This window comes from Amblyomma americanum, chromosome 6, assembly GCF_052857255.1.
Source record: "Amblyomma americanum isolate KBUSLIRL-KWMA chromosome 6, ASM5285725v1, whole genome shotgun sequence".
Lineage (NCBI taxonomy): Eukaryota > Metazoa > Arthropoda > Arachnida > Ixodida > Ixodidae > Amblyomma > Amblyomma americanum.
This window is the reverse complement of record NC_135502.1, coordinates 100,779,973-100,798,822: the sequence shown is the minus strand read 5'-3', so window position 1 is coordinate 100,798,822 and position 18,850 is coordinate 100,779,973. Positions and strand designations below refer to the sequence as shown.

Here is an 18,850-nt window from a genome sequence, read left to right as displayed (position 1 = left end):
GCAGTCTTGTTTGAACGAACGACTGTATTAGCAAAGGTTGCGCACGCGGAACCATGTCGGATGTAATGCCCGACTACACGACAAGCTTGCGCGATTCAAAGAAACACCAAGCGCACAGAACGCCTTTTGGATGTATGGCCGGCTTCATACACGCGTTTATCGTGGTATTTTATAAAGGAACCTTCGAAATAACTATACTTTCTCACATTGTCCTCCAAAGCCATCGCCAACTATTAATTAACAAACAGTCGCTTGCATGGGTACTCTGTCAAACGATAAAAATATTTCTGAAAGTTTTACTTTACATGGGTTCCAGTGGCCTGCGCTCCCGTTCACTAGCCCCAATCGGCAATCACCCCCATGCGGTGCTTGAAAAATGCATCGTCTTCTAAATGAAGCTTCATACTTCCCGAATCGGTTCTAGGATGACCTTGGTTGCCCTTCATGAAGAGACAATATCACAGGTGTACGCGAAATAAGATAGCGCCTTTGAAAACTTTTGCTTCTATGTACTCCTAAGGGCACTAAGACTACTTTTCACCCCCAAGTTTTCCCCCAGTCGTCCCAGACGAAGGCAGCAGCGCCACCGCATCATACAGATCGGTGTTGACTTGTAGTCTTTTCCTCACAGCGACTGAACTAAGAGTCTTAAGCAACTGTTGCATGCATCTTGCGCAAAATATGACAGGCCGCGCATTCATTAAGAAGACTCAGGTGCGTTGCTTTTTCCTTGTGTGCAGCTCTCTGCGCGTCAATTGCTTGCATATGTGAGATCTCAGAATCGCTCCAAATTGGTTGAGCTTGAATATCGTTATAACTTGTTTTTTGGGCTTGTATATGCTATTTGTACCTTGTATGTCAATAAATCCCCCTTTTTCTTGTCACGAGTTTTCTATGCTCTTTAAGGAGGCTTGTTATTCGTTATGAAAAGAATGATTCTTAGGAGCCCGGGGCTTTACATACAAAGCGAAAGCTGACTCTCTGGCGCCATTTTCTCATTTTCTGTTGTCGTTTACATGATGTGAGATAAGTTTACAGGTTTCAATTCCTTATTAGCTTCTTTAACATTAGTACCTGCAAATACTTTGCGAAAATGTGGGCCTCATTTTGACAGAAATCATGCGCGCATGGTTCAGTGCAATAAAGGAATTAAAAGCAGATGCTAAACATTACTGCACCGGAATTTACTGCGGCAATTACGGTGTGGAAATTACTAAAACACCTCTTTTGTCAGATATCTTAGGCACTGCAATTTAAAACGATGCCATATCGCGGACATCCTTCACACCAGTCTCTGCGGGTACATTAGGCCGATCAGCTTCGCTTACCTAGTCGCTGTCTTTACGGCGGCGTTGCTGCAACGATGGCTCACCTTGCAAAAGCTCCGCAAGTTTTTGCAGGGCATCTCGTCTCTTCGCCGGTGTCTCGCCGAGTTCTTCCTCGGCTATCCGCTGCAGCTTCAAAGGGAGGGCTCCTTCTGACGTGTCGAGCACATCGTCCACGCATCTCTTGGTATAGACGCCCGACATGGCACGAAGACAAACAAGTCAGCCTGAGACCAGCCAGCACACTGAACTCAAGCGTGCTCTGTAAATACCCCCTGCCCCTTCTCCCCCTTATTCGTGCGTACATCAGCGCGCTCTTCGCATAGCAAACCGGTTATTACGCACGCGCGATGACACACAGGAGCAAAAAAAAAGCAAAGAGCTAGCCTTGAAACTGACGCCAGTTCTGCAGCTGCTTGGCTGCTTGCAACCAAGGGCGACCATTGTAGCCTAGAGCTGCTACGCTCCGCGTTACATTGTGTCGTTACGTCGCCCATACCTCTACTGTCGTGCTCGTGGAGCTAATATCGCTTAACGCGATGCAGCGACTTTGCCACATAGTTTAAACTAGAACATGTGGTGATAATTATAAGTGGTGTTTATGGGCTCAAGGGCATCAAAGATTAGACATTGACAGAAACTTGGCGCGCAATCGTATGAAGATTGGGCGCGCTAAATAGCCGCTAATCATGAGCGCTGCAATTGCTTATTTGAGATCCAGCTCAAGATTTGAGCGAGCAGGTCTTGCTTTCCTGTTTGGTTCTTACTATACGAACGAACGCTAAAATTTCTTATTATGCAGGAAACATAAAAGATTATGCGCATGTTTCATGTGTCATTTTGAATTAAAGTGACTGTAGAAACTTGATCCTGCACACAAAGTTGAACGTTTCTTGCACTTATGTAAGTGAGACAGGTTGTGAACGTTTCGTGTTTTGAAACTAGTGAGTATCTTTCAAGAAAGTGCTTATATATCAAGCTGAATGCATTTTTGTGTGTTTATCGCATTGAAACATATGCTTTTTGCTCATTTTATTGCGTGCTGCATTCGACCGGGGCATGCTGAAAATAAAAGTTACTCTCACAGTTTCCGTATGCAGGCTTCACTTAACAGGTTTATGAGATTTTTAAGGTAAGAACTAACAAAGAATACTAACTACACAAGAGGCGTTTTGCTTTCATGGCCTATAAAGCTGGAATCATAGGCTTCCAGCCAGCAAGACAAAATTTACGGTTTCTGCATAAGAAATAATAGATCATCCTTTAATGCAGCACAATTCCAGTGCTCCAAATCAGTGATTTAATAAAAGAAATGTGAAAAATTTCCCGGCGCAATAATGGTCACTGAGAATTCCTGGTTTGCAGAAGAGTTGGATATGTAGTTTACATAACTTAGAGCGGAGAAAAACACTGCGGGAAAAATGAAGTGCGCGTACTAGCTTCCAAGGAAGTTGTTTAAGACGACGACGCCCTGTGGTCAGCTGGGAAAATAGACCAACGTTCATCGTGGTGCGGTGTTTCTGGATTAAAGCTCTGAATTAAGATGTTTTCCCCCTTCTGAAGTCTCCTTTATTTTGAAGTGTTCCTGTAAAAGCGTTCGACTAATGTAATGTCTATAGCCATGTGAGACCTATCGCAACAACAGTATTCGTTTTCAAGTAAGCGGTCTTTAAAATTTTTAATACCCTTTTCTGGCACTTGCATATTATCTCTCGCGTATTAGGCATCACGGTCGAGTGAAAGCTTTTTAGTAGCTTTCCTCGGTGCTTGTACGGTTGTGCTTCGGTGGGCACTAATTGCTCACTTTTGTGAAATTGTCTCTGCTTTGGGGTGATTCCCCTAAGCACATTCAATAACCACCGCCCCAAATCGTAGTTGCCAATCAATTCGTCTTTGCTGCGGCTTCTTCCATCCGTCCGAGTTAGCTTAGTTGATCAAGCGATGGCCCTGGACAAGAGGCGGCCTCGGATTTCATCCCCGGACGGGGATGAATTTACCTTGATGTACGAAGTTTGTTGTTAAGCTGTACAGTTTTTCCCCGTAGTCTCATGGCTATGCTTGGTTGAATGCTAATTAGTAATTTCGCCATTTTTTCAAACCAGCTCCACCTCAGAGGATTTTCCTAGACGAACAGATTAAAGCTTAATTATTCATGTTAGCCACACTTTTTGGGCTGCACCTTTATAGTGCAATTGAAGAGACATCTGAGCTAGTATATTGTTAGTTGTCCTGTTTCTCTTCGTCCACGTCTTTAGCGCTGTTTATCCATTATGACATTTATATTCTTACCCTTAAATTCACAGTTTGGGGATCCGCACTCTAGGCTGTACTTAGCATTTGAGCACGGTAATTATCTCAGCCGCGTCAGAATATGGATCGCATGCGGAAATAGTGCTTTACAGCGTGTTACGGGTAGTCAGAAAGGTTCACAGCGTACAGGGCACGCACTGACGTCGATATCAGTGCACGATAGCATGAAACAAACTCGATAAAAATTACAAAGTGCCTCCAGCACAGGAAAGATAAGTAACCCTGAAAGTAACCCTGGCTGCAATGCAAACGGCGCCGTGAGGCTACAGCGCCCCAGTTTTTGATTCGCAAGCAATCACAGCCAATTGAGGCCGAGGTTGGCGTCGTACGCCCTTCTGTGCACGGAGACGCCATGGTTGCGTGACCGAGCCTCGTTAAACTGCTGCGTTTGACGTCGTATCGTGTCCTAGAGTACGCTTGACTGCGCTGGCTTTCAGGCTTTTGTTCGCTTGGAATTCCTTTGCACTTTTATTTTCTGAGAAGCGTTGCTTGCGGCAACATTGAGCACACGCTGAAGCAGTTTTAGTCGCTGCGGTGCATGACACGCTCCTTAGGCAACGCATTTTATGAGACGTACGCTGGTTTCATAGTCATAATGTCCTTCAACGTTTGGCTCAAGTGTTAGCCTCCCTTCCGAGTTCATCTTTGTCTTAGAGCCCACTCTACTTGTGTTGCGCTCTTTGAATATTGAGCGGAAACAATATCAGCCAAAGCAGGACTTGTCTCTTGTTTTTCTCTATCACTTCATATTCTCACTCTACTCCCCAGTCAAGCATGATATAACGAATGCGGATCTAATCTGATCGCACAAAATATCTCTAACGCACCAGTTTTTTTACAATTACGCAGTCTCGCGATAGCGTAAATTTAGAAATACCGTAGTGATCATATATATGTCACAATACTGCGTTTCAAATAAACGTTGGTGTGAGTTTTCCAGCACGATGCTTATACTGTAATATTTCGAAAATTTTTTTTCCTGCTATAAGGTTTGTGGTCTGTCTTTTTACAGCCGAAGCTCCAGTGATGCCGGCAGCAACATTCACTGATGAAAGCGCATCCTGTGAACAATGTTTCTGCACAAATCAGTCCTCTGGCAATATACTCTTCCAGAACGTCGACGACTGACCCGTGTAGAGAAACCGGTGCAGCATTGTCCACCCTAAGGGGTGAAGAATGCTGCGGAATAAGCGCTATTTGCCGGTTACGACGCAAAAAGAGCACTTGTGCGCGCTGATCTGACGTGGTACCTGCTCTGAGTACGCTCCACAGCGTGTTGTATTTTTTCGGAAGCGCCCGCTCCGGCACGGACAGCCATGTAAAGTTCTCCGTGCACCGGTATCTCATCGCAGCATGTGATCTCTTGGATACGCGCTTATTGTATGCGCGTTCTGTAAAAGCGCTCTTGTAAATTTCATTCAGGCTTTCAGTAGCTCTCATCCCGTCTTCTGCTTTCCTGGCCACTTCTGCACGCAGGTGGTAGTCTACATAGCAGTAAATGCACAATTTAATACTCTCGCGAAAAACGTCACGGTGCGGCCTTTGCGGGCGCTGGAATAACTGTTGGCGGGAATTGACCACAAAGATAAGTATTTCGAATATTTTTGGCCCTGTTCGAAGGCTGTGTCGTCTTGTTTCTAGGGAAGTTATTTTTGTATATTCATGTACAGGTGTTGAAAGTGTGCTTTACTACCTATACTCCGGGGCTTTTTAAAGCAACATGATAGGTTGCGAATATGTGTAGTGGGCTTTGGAACGCGCGAGGAGGGCGCACTGGTGGTTTGCATCATTTTGAGCATTTCGCGAGGCACTGATAGCGAAAGTACGATAAAGACATTGTATGTTATTTGCACATGCCCGGACACAATAGCAGGTAACAATGAGCACGCGGTTAGAAATTACACGTCTACTTGCGAACTGAACTCCTGTTACGACCAACAAGACGGCAGAAATTTCCGTTAAGTTATGTTATGCAGTAATTAATAAAAAGTGTTTTTCTTCTGCTCTATTTTTGGTAAGATCACCCCGCATGAAGTGCTCTAAAATACTATGCACAGCATGGCACTGCGATCGGAGTTTTTCCGGCAAATATTTCAAGAATGGCAGCGCTTATTCAAGAACATTGTTGACTGCAGTCATGAGGAATTCATAAGGATAAGCAAAGGCCGCCATCCTCTCTTCGTCTTTTGAAGTTTCATAGCTGTTTGTTGATTTTCTCACTTGTCTGAAACACGATGGTCTTGAAAGGCACCTGAAGCAAGAAAAATTGATCGACTTCCATAGTTTCGTTCGCTGGTGTGTGAGTACGGGTCACCGCCTTGGTAGGCGGAGAATTATCCACCGTTAGGAATACAATAAAGCGTTTGGCTCTCGCGTCAATCGTTGCCTGGGTCTCATAGCCCCAGCCACACATCTAAGGGCCACTGAGTATTCACACGATGAAATGCTGACATCAGTAACCTCGAGTACAATATTGTAAACCTGAATTCTAAGGTTTGACGAAATCTCGTCAGGTCGGGTGAATACATGTGAAAAATAAATAAAGAAGCGCCGACCAATAAAGGGGTAGTCAAGATGACAGAGACGTTTCGACTTCTACGGGGAAGCCTTGTTCAGTGATCAAGGCTTCCGTGTGAAAGTCAAAACGTCTCTGTCATCTTGGCTGAACCTTTTTTGGTCAGCGCTTCTTTATTTTCTCACATTTTACGACCTCGCCCACACAAACACTGGACTGTGCCATATATTAAGCTTCAAGAAAACAAGTTTCATTTCGGTCCATTTATGCATTTAGAAACAGAGTAGGGCTACACGCCCAAAGGTCACAAGCATAAAAAGAGTCCCTTTTATTCGGGACTTTTTCTATGCTCTTTTTTCTTTGTGGACGCGATGGTCAGGGAGGCAGGCTCCTTATCAATCAGGGACGCACGTGCACAAACAGGGACGCAAATCAGGGACGCAGGTCCACAGCAGTAGGTTATACTAACTTAGACAGGTTGCGAGGTGACAAGGTCAGAAGATGACCGAAAACAATGCCCAGAGGGAAGAGAAGACGCTTTTAGCGCAAGCGGTGCGCATGAGGCAGGAACTGACTTACGCCATCGCTTCTACTTTTCGCCAAGATGTTGAGGACGGGATGGCCCTCCCACACCTTCTTCTGACCCTAGTCCGTCACCTTTTAGCCATAATGCCCCATTTTCATCACACAGAAGACGCCTCTCGAAATATGGCTCAGTGTAAAAATTATCGGGTAAACATGACCAGAGCCTCACCTGACAGCAATCCCTTAAGTTTATGCAGCACTCCTTGCCTGGCGTCTCCCAGAGTTCTTCCTCGGCTATCCGCTGCAACTTGAAAGAAAGCGCTTCTTCCGACGTGTCCAGTATGTCGTCCATGCCTACCCTGTTGTACACGCCCACACATCTCGACCGCCGGCAAACAGTGCACCTCTTTTAAGGCACCCGGCACACGGCAAACTGTCTAAGGAACAAAGTGGCACGACTGCTGCGAAAACAGCGTACAGAAAACTAGCTGTAATCAAGGTCAACAGAGCACGAACGACGCTGGAGCGCTGCAGACTCTCCAGAGGCAAATGTCGTTCAGCTGCGAGTGAATAAAATCAAGCGCGCGAAATAAAAAAAACAAATGCTAGGTCAGCGCACCTAAACACATAGTTGCGGTGCTTCGTAGCTTGCTTCTTCTCAGAAATCTGTGAAAAAAATTCTTGAAATTTTTCTTTGAAAGTAATTGGCTAGAACACAAAATGTGCGTTGGCGCCCCTTCCTCTCCGGAGCTGTTAAAGGTGAGAAGTTTTTATTTCCCCATGCCCTGCCGACAATGTATGAAGATGTATGAAGGCGAAGAGATACACTTATCCTGTATCTCTGATACTGTGCTGAAAAGCAAACAAACAATTTATGCCTTTAGGAACTTATGAAACCTGTGTCAGTACAAGGAACGTTCACATTTGCGGCCTAAGAATTTCTCAAGTCTGTCTGCGTGGTGGACTGCAATCGTAATTCACATGAGGTTCCATAGCGCAAATAGCAGAGACAGAAGAGAATACAAGCGCTTGTGTTCTGTGTGCGTAGCGCCTGCGTTCTGTCTTGTACCTGCTCTTCGAGCTATAGAACGCCGTATGAATAACCCACTATCCCGAACAATCAACCTTTTATGTAATCATAAAGGTCCGCGGAGGAATTGATGAAAGGATTTGTAAAAAAGACGCTGAGAGCAACAGGATAAATTGCAAAACTTTATTGTTAGGAAAAATCACAACAAGTGATTGTTTGGCTCCCTGTGGGTATGTTGAAGTTTTTTCGGTAGCAAAATAATCTTATATTTCAGAAGAGTGGCAGATCAGGCTAGTTGGTGCAGGTTTGTCATTTTTCGCAAGCGCTAAAACAACCCGAACAAAGAAGGAACTGACAGGGACGAGCGCTCGGCCATGTCTGTTCCCTCTTAGTCCGTGTTCCTTTAGCGCTTCTGAAAAATGACAATCTTTTATTTGCACTAAAAATGGGATCGCCAAAAGAAAAAATTTTTTTAGCGCCATTCGATGCGAACTTGTACTGTTCAATGCCGAGAAATGACAGATGGGATTTTAGGGACGTTTTTGAAGATTGCTGCTAATTTATTTCGGCCACCCGGGGTATTTAACCACGCGTTGACATCGCAAAGCACATGGCTGTATTTTGGATTTAGCCTGCATCGATATGCGACAACCGCGGCCGAGGTTCGATTTCGAGATCTTCAGATTTGCAGCCGGAAGGCACTTCAGACTACTTACGTGCTGCAAATGCCAAAGCATGCACGCGGGGTGTTCGGCAGCGGCGATGGTTCACTGCACTTAAGCAGTGGCCAGCGAAGCTGATCTGTCCGCGCCGCCCGAAAGAAAGTTGACGAAGGCTATGATACCCGAACCCAGAGTGAGAGAACAACAACAACGACGACGACTTTACGTGCCATCGCTTAAGAGGCAAGAACAACACAGGTTTTGTGCTGCGCTGATGGCGTAGTGCTGTAGTGCTGTGAGCAGCGAAGCTGTTCCTTTCGCGCTGCCCTGGGTCCGAAACCCACTTAAGTTTTCTTTTCATTCTTTCCTGATGATGTAGGCACTGCCGATGACGTCGTGAGGTCACGTGGGGGTTACGGTTCGTTTCTCGTGGACGCTAGATTACCGCCGGATATTCTGACTGATGAGCCTTATAATGCTTGCGCGCGTTAAAAAAAAAGCAAGCAGTGGTATTTGAAAGAAAGCTAAGTTATCGCTATACACTAAACTCATACTGCTTTTTCAATGCGTTTGTTCCTGTTTTTCTAACAATGCTTGTTGCGTCGAGTAAACAAAATCGGTTTTTTGGGGAAAGAAAATGGCGGAGTATCTGTCTCACATATAGGCGGACACCCAAACCGTGCCGTTAGGGAAGGGATAAAGAAGGGTATGAAAAAAGAAAGAAAATGCACCAGGAATGAGAGAGCTTATCAAATTTAACGCATCTTCGTCCTATGACGACCATGCGGCTAAAGACGTCTTGCCATTATGTTTTTCACATTTTGAAGGTTTAGGCTGCTAGAGCTACCCTTGGAGTTATCCCTGCATGTATTGAGATCTTGAAGGGCAAAAGTGCTGTTTGAGAATTGGCAGTGTCCGGGGAGCGTGGGTATTGTGACATCTGGGCGCCTCAATCCTTCGACTTTGTTTCATTTTGCCTCATTTGTTCGTTGTGTTCGAAGTTGGGATGCAGTCTTTTCGGCCTTGTTTGTCATTGTATTCCGGTGGCAGTTTCTCCGGTAGAGAAGTCTCGCGCTGAACTCTCTTCTATGGTGTTACGCTTGAGTGCTCGCTACTGTACTAGGCGCACATCTTGCATAGTTTGACTGGAAGCTACGTGTTTATGACGATTTACTAAGTGCCTAAAGTACGCAGACCTTTGTAATTTTGTATAGCTGAATTTTGTTATTCTTAGGAGGCCCAGATTATCATTCGCTTATGAGTTTGAAGACAGCATTTCTGAGCTATAATGGCACTGCTCTGTGTGTTATAGCCTGCTCTTCTGCTTCGGTCATGTCTTGCGACTCCAGAAGTCTTATGGAAGAAGAAAGTAACAAGTAAACCCCCATTGTCTGCAAGCGCAGCGATTGCGCTGGCAGAACTGGCAGGTGTGAGATATTTTCCAGCAGAAGGCCTCAAAAGAAATGAAGAGCCGTTCCCGATCAGAGCGTCGACTTGAGTTTGTTGTAGGAGCTTTCACCTATCATTCCGAAATCTCAAAGAGGCTGCTTTATTATCACCTACACTTCTCTGATAGACCGAAAAGGACGAATAATTAGGAAGTTTTTCATCCTCTTTGATTTTCAAGCGTTCACAAGTTTCCTCCCTTTGTGTGAATCTGGCCGGGCCGGCATTACTAACATCAATTTCTTGCAATGTGTGAAAGATTCAACAGTAAAGAGTATCTACGTTGCCCGGAACAAGGCTTCGCTACCGGCTTGTGTTCTGAAGCTTATATTGTCTGAAATCATAACTGATGCCCGCACCACTTAAACCCAAAGGACCAGAACTACTGAAGGTTTATAAAGATATTTTTATTTTCTTTTTTTATGTGTATGCTTCACCTCATACGCCCTGATTAGGATCAAACTACCCATCTGTGACTGTCATCATCAAGCAAGTGCACATTCAGATTCAGCCCGGAAGTCCGGAAGTTCAGAAACGTGCAAAAGCTATTGGATACTGCGTGGCGTAGTATTCCTTTTACCATTTTGAGCTGGTGAGCTTCGTTATCTGCCCACAATGGCAACCAAACACCATAGTGAGCTGGACCCGATGTTTCTGAATATTCTTTACTGAGATGTGCATCGACATGTTTAACAAGCTTTAACGCTGGTCAAATGTTTTAGGGGAATCTTCTAAGGCGGAGTAAATTTGTAATAAGGGAGTAATTACTCATTGCCATCCACCCAAGCGCAGCCTTACGGATACAAAGGAAAGCTATACAGCTTTCTCAAAAACTTCGTAGTTAAAGAAAAATTCATCCTGGTCCGCGTTTCGAACCCGGGACCATCGCTTCTTCGGAGCAGTCGCTCTACCAACTGAACTAACCGGGACGGTAAGGTTATGGTAGGGCGACAGCGAATTGATCATTAACTCGAAAAAGAACAGTGTTAGTCGAATGTTTTAGGGGAATCCCTCGAGGTAGAGTAAATTTGTAATAAGGAAGTACCTACTCATTGGCGTCCACCCAAGCGCAGCCTTACGGCTACAAAGGAAAGCTATACAGCTTTCTCATAAACTTCGCAGTTAAAGAAAATTTCGTCCTGGTCCGGGGTTCGAACCCGGGACCAATGCTTCACCGGAGCGACTTTCCTTTGTAGCCGTAAGGCTGCGCTTGGGTGGATGGCAATGAGCGGTTACTCCCTCATTACAAATTTACTTTACCTCGGGGGATTCCCCTAAAACATTGGACCAAAACTGTTTCCACTTCGAGTTATTGATCAATTCACTCTCGCCCTACCATAAGCTTACCGTCCCGGTTAGCTCAGTTCGCAGAGCGACTGCTCCACATATCGCAGTCACAGCGCTGCGTCCTCATGCATGCTATGGCCCTTCTCAAGCATGACGCCCTGCGAAGTCGCCTAAGGTTGGTGCTAGCGTATAAGTATAATGCTCACAAAACAAATCGCTGCATAAATACCCTAAAAAGGAAGCGACATATTCGAAGGCGCAAGTTAATCGCAATGCATTACGCCTATCTGAGCGTTAAGTTATGTTCATCACAATGGTTGTAATTACACTGTTCGATTTACTTCACATACTAGGGTACGCTATAAAAGTATCGGAAAACAGTTTTACGCATGCTTTGCTTAGTCACCCTGGCTAGATCATCATCACTAACGTCTACTTTATCGGAGCTCTCAAATTTTATTTAGGTTTGAACGTTCCTACAAACTCCATTGGGGAAGTAGTGAAGATAAATTGATCGTGTAGCTTAGAGCAACAGACGTAAAAGACTAATGCGACGTGCATCATTTTCACTGCGTACAATAGCAAGCATTATCGGTGCGCCTTCACATCCGGCCCACATGAACTTATACTGTATTAGTACCATGGTTTCAAGTGTGCTAGTGCTACGTGCAGTCGCTTCCTTCCTCTATATACAAATTCGATTAATTTGGATAGGTTGTCGTTATTTCTGACAACAGCGCTTTTTTCTTCCCTAACGTTGGAGAAACGACATTACTGCAGCTGCTGAAAATATATATCATGTACAGAAAAACAGCAACAGCATGGAATGATGACAAATTAGATCTCTGGAATAGAATGAAAAGAAATGGAATCGGAAGTTCTTCAAAGCATATTGAGAGAGTTTGTGTTTTGTTCCCGTTTCTGTCCTTTCCTTTTGAATTCATGCCACGGTAAAACATGCCGTCCGTATTAGACACTCACGCTAAGGCCCGGGTACATCTCAAGGAGGTCCGCAAGCATTATCTGTAATGCCACAAAGCTGTGAAGAAATATAGCAACAATGTTTTCAGGATTTATGACAGATTTCAGCATTCATAAAAGAACGACAGATTTCAATATTCATGAAAGAACGGTTTTAGATAATTTAGATAGGGGGGGAATGCATGCCTTTTGCAATCCTACGGAGCCTGTAAAGTTATTTGCAGGAGTTTTGAAAACTGGCGGGATTTTCCGCTTCATTCGCTGACACGGTCAGTGTTGTACGTAACGGGTTATGTGCAAGTGATTAGTTGTAATCAGTTACATTCTATTTTAATTTTGTAATTAATCGATTACCTAGTTCAAAGGATAACGTTCCCGGTAATTGAATTAATTCAACTTAAAACTGATTACAAGTAATCAATTACATTAAAAATAGGTGGTAACCAGCGGTACACCTTTCAGAAGCTCAGCCGCTCAACAAACACTGGTGCTAGCGTGGACGTAAGAGAGCGAGAATGATCCGGGTGAGGATAAGCATCGCGCGCTATTATGTACAGACCACAACAGGGTCCCCGCTGTCTTGTACGGCAGTTTTCGTCGCAAGCAATTTTACGTCACCGCTATGCAGGGACGCCGTTCCCCCACGTTCTGTCAGGTGGGGCCACAATGCACCGCCCACAAAAAACCGAACTCGACTGCTTTCACACCGAACACGGAGGATGAAAAACAGCATCGCAGCAAAGATAAAGATAATAAGACACAGACACGTCGCTCTGTCTGTCCATACCTCTCTTTGCCGTCCTTCGCCTTTCTTTTTATTTTATTTTCTTTCCTCTATTTGCGTCTGACAAGATTGAAGATCGGCATTTGTTTTTTTTTACAGATTCAATTGAATACGCACCTAACAATGCAAGCAAGAAATGAGTAGCACAAAAATTAAGTCCACCAAACAAGCGTATGCCTACTGACAGGGTGAACTTCCCCTGCGCTGATGTAAAGTTAAAAGGAACAAAATTTTAATCTGTTTCTGCAGTGCGTCTACCTTTTTTTTGCAGTTAATACTTATAGATACGTGTAACGAATGCCAAAATCCGTAATACGAGAATGCCTTATAAATTGAATTAGACACGGGGTAGTTGCGGCGGCGCCTCTGTTCCGTAAACAGAGGTATCAATTTGCCACTGAGTGCTGGTTGGCCTAAGACTCTTTTCTCAAGCCTTTCGCCCCAACATCCGATCGCCATGCCGATGGAAATCTTGTGGCCATTAGAAAACCGGTGGGTACCCGGCGGCACTTATCGAACCCAGCACATCCTGAATGGAAAGCATGCTCTGACCACTTTAGGCCACCGCTTCATCACAAGCCATGGCCTGACCTGCGGCTCGGCTTTCTTGGGTGCACCGCTTGAAAAAGGAGCCTGCGCCTTCAAATCCTGCCATAGTGATCGAATCTCGTGCCAGCCTCGTGCCTCATAGTTTTTCAGTTATTAGCCTATTGTCTGCTTCAGAAGATATACTACTAAGCCGCCAGTTGGCGTGGCAATCAGATGAAATTCGTGAAAGAAAGGTCCGCATAATATACAAGATTTAGGTTTGTGGGCTGTAACTCAGCAACAAAGTATCTAGTTTAGTGCGACAATTTTAAGAATATTGCAAGTTTCTACACAAGTTCACTGCACGTTGGCCGCAATAATGTCATTAAAACACGTGGAGCAAGTGCCCGCAACCTACCACAGTGAACGAAAGCAAGGTAAACGCAGGAGCAAATGGACGTTCGCAGGCCACATCTCGGCGACGAGAGGGCACCCCGAAGCATCAGTGACGGAAGTGGAAGTTAGGCGAATTAAAAAGGCAGTAAAAAATAAACCCGGAACGCCAGCGCAGCTGCTCATGAGCAGGTCCCTCTCTGTTGTGGTACAAACTACCAGGCATGCAAGCCCCAGTGCCCGGCATGTGTTCGCAACTATGAGCAGGTTCACAAGGTTTTCATGCGTACCACTCTTTTCTCTAGCGCATGTATTGAGTGTTCAGTGTAGCTAATCTGCTCGCGAGTGGACGTCGGATAATTAGTGACAACTTTGAAAAACAACCTCTTGTGGAGATTAACAACGAACAACAAATTACCCAGCCAGGTGCATTAGTCATAGTATTATGAATAAAACCGGATTATGACAGTGGTATACTGGAGCAAAGTAACGCAGTAGTAACTGATTATATTTTGTGATTGTACAGTTACTGTTCTCGGTCCGTAACTGAACACGGCACCCAGTCTAATTTGAGATGATGGGCTCGTAATTGTAATCAATTACTTATTTTCTGTAACATGTATAAGATTGGACAAGTCCGGCTTCTTTAGCATCGCAGTTAAACTCAAGCGTTTTCGACCATTGCAATGCCAATGGCAACTTAGAACTAAAAGATTAGTTTCAATGAGTGTCCACTGTACCGCACTGCAATGCACTTCCTTGCACTGCACTGCACTGCCTTGTATTGAAGCTACAGAGCAGCAAAAAATTCTAGATTGAAATTTTCAACGTCCACAACCTAACTCCGTACATTTCAGGATAAAGGCCTCTCCCAAATCCGTGCAGTTAATCCTCTCCTGTGCCAGCAGCAGCACCCTTATCCCCTCAAACATCAAAATTTCATGCACGCACCTGACTGCCTGACGTCCCCTGCTAAGCGCTCCTCATTTTGAAATCCCTATCGTTATCTTAAGGAACCACAGATTATCATGCCTTCGCAATGCACGCCTTGCCTATGATCACTTCTTTATTTCGACTAGGAGATAATTAACTCGTGTTTATTCCTCCATGCATTGTGATCTCTTCCTGTCTCTTAATGTTACCCTATCCATTCTGTTTCGATAACTAAAATACTTAATCCTTCACTGCGTGCAGTAACCTGTTGTTTCCTTCAAGACTATCGAACATTACATCATATGTCCTAATTTTTTTTTCACACACTCTTCTGCTTTGCCGGTGTTATTCGACCCTCGTGTTGCTTACCAAAACCATGTCATCAGAAAATCGATGATTGATAAGGTACGCTTTACTAGCTTTTATAGCCAACTGATCCCAATGCAATTCTCTGAAAACATCTTGTGAACACGCTCACTGGGCCTGTAGAGATAGTGTCTTCTTGCTTGACACGCATCCTGATTGCTATTCTATCATAACCCTGTGAAAGACTATAGTCGCTATGCAGCACCTATAATATTTTGAATTACCTCTACCTATGCCTCTTCAGCACCTTGGTTACGTAGTGCCCACGCGACAGTTGAACTTTGGACTCCGTCAGATGATTTGTCATAATCTGTGCAATCTATATTAAATAGTAATATAGCCATGATAGCAAACCAGTGCAAAGCCAATAATTATTTTATCTAGACATGATTTCATCATCAACGCTGACTGGTCGCCATTGCAACATCGTCTACAAAAAGTGCCATTCTTTGTTTTACTAAACTGCTTGTTGCCCAAGATTTCGTTTTGTGCGCTTAATGCTATCAAAGAGTGAACCTCAGTTGAGCTTGTCTTAGCGAAACAACTGATTTATCACCGTGTTAGAGATTCATTCTGTCAGCTTCAAAAAAAGTTTGTTCGTTTTCCTGAGCATGTACACAACAGCTTGGAAACATAGAAGCCAAACGCGGGCCTTTCTTTTTGTTTTGTAGGAATTAAATCGCAGGAAGACCGACAAGTAACGTTTCTGGACGCATTTTGGAATCTTTCAATAAGCAGTTTCAGTTGCCAGCTTCGAAACCACGCCGGCTAATGCTTCGTCTGTGCGCGTGTGCGCAAGTGCATGCGTCTGTGGGTCCGGGTGTGCAGAAAGGACAAGATATAGATCGCTACCTTCGAGAAATTTCATCCTCTTTAATGCCGCGCGCTTCGGACATAATCAATTCTTGCTATTTCGGCTTCATACCCAGTCGGTAAAAAGTGCAGAACCGCGTCAGAAATCCGACAAAGTACTTTACAGTTGTGTCGTAACGACAAAATTTTCTGTTGTTTGTAGTATTTTTTTGCCGTGCTGTAGTTTTTCTGAAGTACATTTCTGTAACTTGAAGTTCTGTAGCTGTTTTTTGTAGTACAAGTGCAAAGATCTGTTTTTACGATAACTTTTTGTGCTAGGACAAGTTTCTGGTCAAAAATATTGGAGGAAATTTGTTGAAACGACAGACATTTTTCAGTTGCGTTTTCCGACTCAGTATCCTTATCCAAAGCATATCCTGCAGGCTGACGCCATCCTACAGTGCCCCTTACATGTGCAGCAGACCATTAATTTCGAACGCCTTCGAGACATGCCTGCGAGAGAACTAGTTTTGTATGCTTGGCGGCGGAGTTGGAGCAGCCTACTCGGCTACGCTATCGAAGGGCAGCTTATATAATTAATTGTGGTGCATTTCTTTCCTCCCATTTAAGTTATGGAGTCGTTTTACGCAGGGTCGTCTTCATTCAAAGACACTCTATGCGGCCTCAAAAACGACTTGGCACAGCACGGGACACGAAAGATAATCTCTTGACTTTCCTCAACCGCGGTTTTAGCGCCATTTTACAACGCTGTAATCTTAACTTGTGGTAGCATTATAAATAATCTTCACGCTAGACACATACAACAGGTCGCATATAGCCCGCAAGCACCGCAAAAATAGACAGAATAATCTGGCAGCACGCCGTCCCACCGATCGGCTGTTGCCAACGTCGCTCTCTCTCTCGTTATGATATTTGCATTGTTTTCTATGTATGACGTGCATCATGTTTATGTCAGTTCAAACGCAAACGGCCATGAAAGATTACCACCGGACATTACAATTCCAGCTTGTGAGAGTTATGTACGGGCGTTCAGTGATCGATGACGTTTGCGTTTTTGTCAGTGTCGCTTTGCGTGGTGTTCTCGCTTCTTTCACTCCAGAGGCCTTCTAAGAGAGTCTGTTTTGTGTTGATTTAGTCTTGACCTAGCCACTTGTGCCACCAAGAATTGTAGTTCTGTCGCTCTACCACCTACTTCTTGCCTATCAGTTTCTCAGTTAGTCAATTTCTACCCATAAAATTAAGAAGACTCACATACGTTTTTTTCCCATTTCCTAGGGGAGGTGTCCATGCTAGTGTACTCTTTCTGCCATTCTTTTTCCTGCATGGACACATTCTATACACTTTCCTTTCTAGTCCAAATTTAGCTTTAGCCCACCACGAAGATGATAAAAAAACAAGCCAACGTCAGCGTGGCTCTGTGCTGAAGCTCTTGGTAGGATGCTTTTCATGTTGTATGAAATTAAGAAGGACCCATTTGATTATCATTGCCACTTTTCGGCCACGGACGAAGACTGGACGCCTGGGGGTTATTCCGACTGTTTTTTTTTCTACCTTTACTCCCCTCTACGATTTGTATGAGCGCCTCTTCTGCCTTCATCTGACTGTTTCCGGTGCGGTGTAGTTAACATCGGTTTCTTGCAAATCCTTTAAGTCTTGGCATCAAGGTGCCTATGCTTGACCACGACAGCTTCCGTAGCACCTAACACATCTCAGTGCCTCTGCGCCAATAAAAAGCTCACCTTGCAAAAGCTGAGCGAGTTTCCGCGGGAATTCTTTTCTCCTGGCTGGGGTCTCGCCGAGCTCTTCCTCGGCTATCCGCTGCAAAGCCAAAGGGAGTACACCTTCCGCCGTCCCGAACAGGTCGTCTTCAGATATCTTGAGGTAGTGGCCCAACATTGTCCTGGATGCACCTTGACACTGCTTCAATCTAGGCCTCGCGCTCGGTGCCACCGGGCGCAACAAATAGCTTTTGAGGAACAAAGCGGAAGCGGTTGCTACGGGAGAAGAGAACTCACGCATGGCTGAGCAAGGGCGTGCGTAAGCAGACAGGTGATGGCTGTGCAGTAAACAAGTGACGGCGAGACCGTTAAAAATAAAGGGCAGAGGTGAATGAAAAACGAAGAAGACGCATGGTGGCCTTCACAGGGATGAAATCTGCTTCGGTGTTTCACCGCGGAGACCACGATATAGCGCGGTACACTGTACACCTTGTGCTCTGGCAGCTTTCGTCATCCCGGCCAACTTTGTTCCAGAGCTTGGGACGACGTTGGTCTGTCGCTCCGTACGTACTAAGAAGAGCGTACATTTGTTTGCAAGAAAGGTAAGACAGTGCAAATTAAACAATACAAGAGGCAAAAAGAAGAATACAATACGACGCGTGCAGAGAATTCTACAGCACAAATACGAGTGCGGTTCTTGCTAGAGGTTCTGAGCAAATACCCAACAGAAGGCAAATTCTTAGACATTGCTGATTAGAAGATAATAAAGCATAACAGAAAATATATGACAAAATTTCTTTATATATGAAGTACCTGCGATACCAGTGGGACCAGATGGCTAAAAGAATATCCTTTAGAGCTTAAAGGTGCAGTAAAAAGGAATCTGAATTCTGTTACCGCGCTAACTCTATCTACAGGCTCCGGGCATTCTTAGAAACTTCGAATGTAATGTCCTGTGTGGCCGATTTCTCTAATTAAATCGAATTAAACGTCCCGGCTACCGCCTTTTTTTTTTAACTCAACGCGGTAGGTAGGAGGTGTCAACAAACGCGTCAGCCAGCTCCGTGGCGGCTTGCCGCTCTGCCATCGGCGGAGTGATACGTAAAACAAAGAGTCGACGTGTATTTTTATTTCCGTGGGCCTAATTTTGCGGCTATATTGTCTGTGACTGAAACTGTTTATTCAGAGAAATATAAAAATCAAAATAAGCGAAAGCGAAGCCGCCATTGGACTT

At 44.6% G+C, this 18,850-nt stretch overlaps 1 protein-coding gene across 2 annotated transcripts in view; it reads right to left on the bottom strand.

The window, feature by feature from the left end:
* Nucleotides 1-17,846, bottom strand: part of LOC144093936 (alpha-tocopherol transfer protein-like) — a 37,219-nt gene extending 19,373 nt beyond the window's left edge. The window contains exon 1 of one of the 2 annotated variants that reach the window (XM_077627696.1): nt 17,638-17,846. In XM_077627696.1, coding sequence (XP_077483822.1) covers nt 17,638-17,794 — 157 coding nt within the window. In that variant the 5' untranslated portion in view covers nt 17,795-17,846. Of the gene's footprint in view, nt 1-1,372; nt 1,607-17,637 lie in introns of those variants that run through there. The other variant, XM_077627697.1, reaches the window with a different exon arrangement.
* Nucleotides 17,847-18,850: the final 1,004 nt, after the last annotated feature.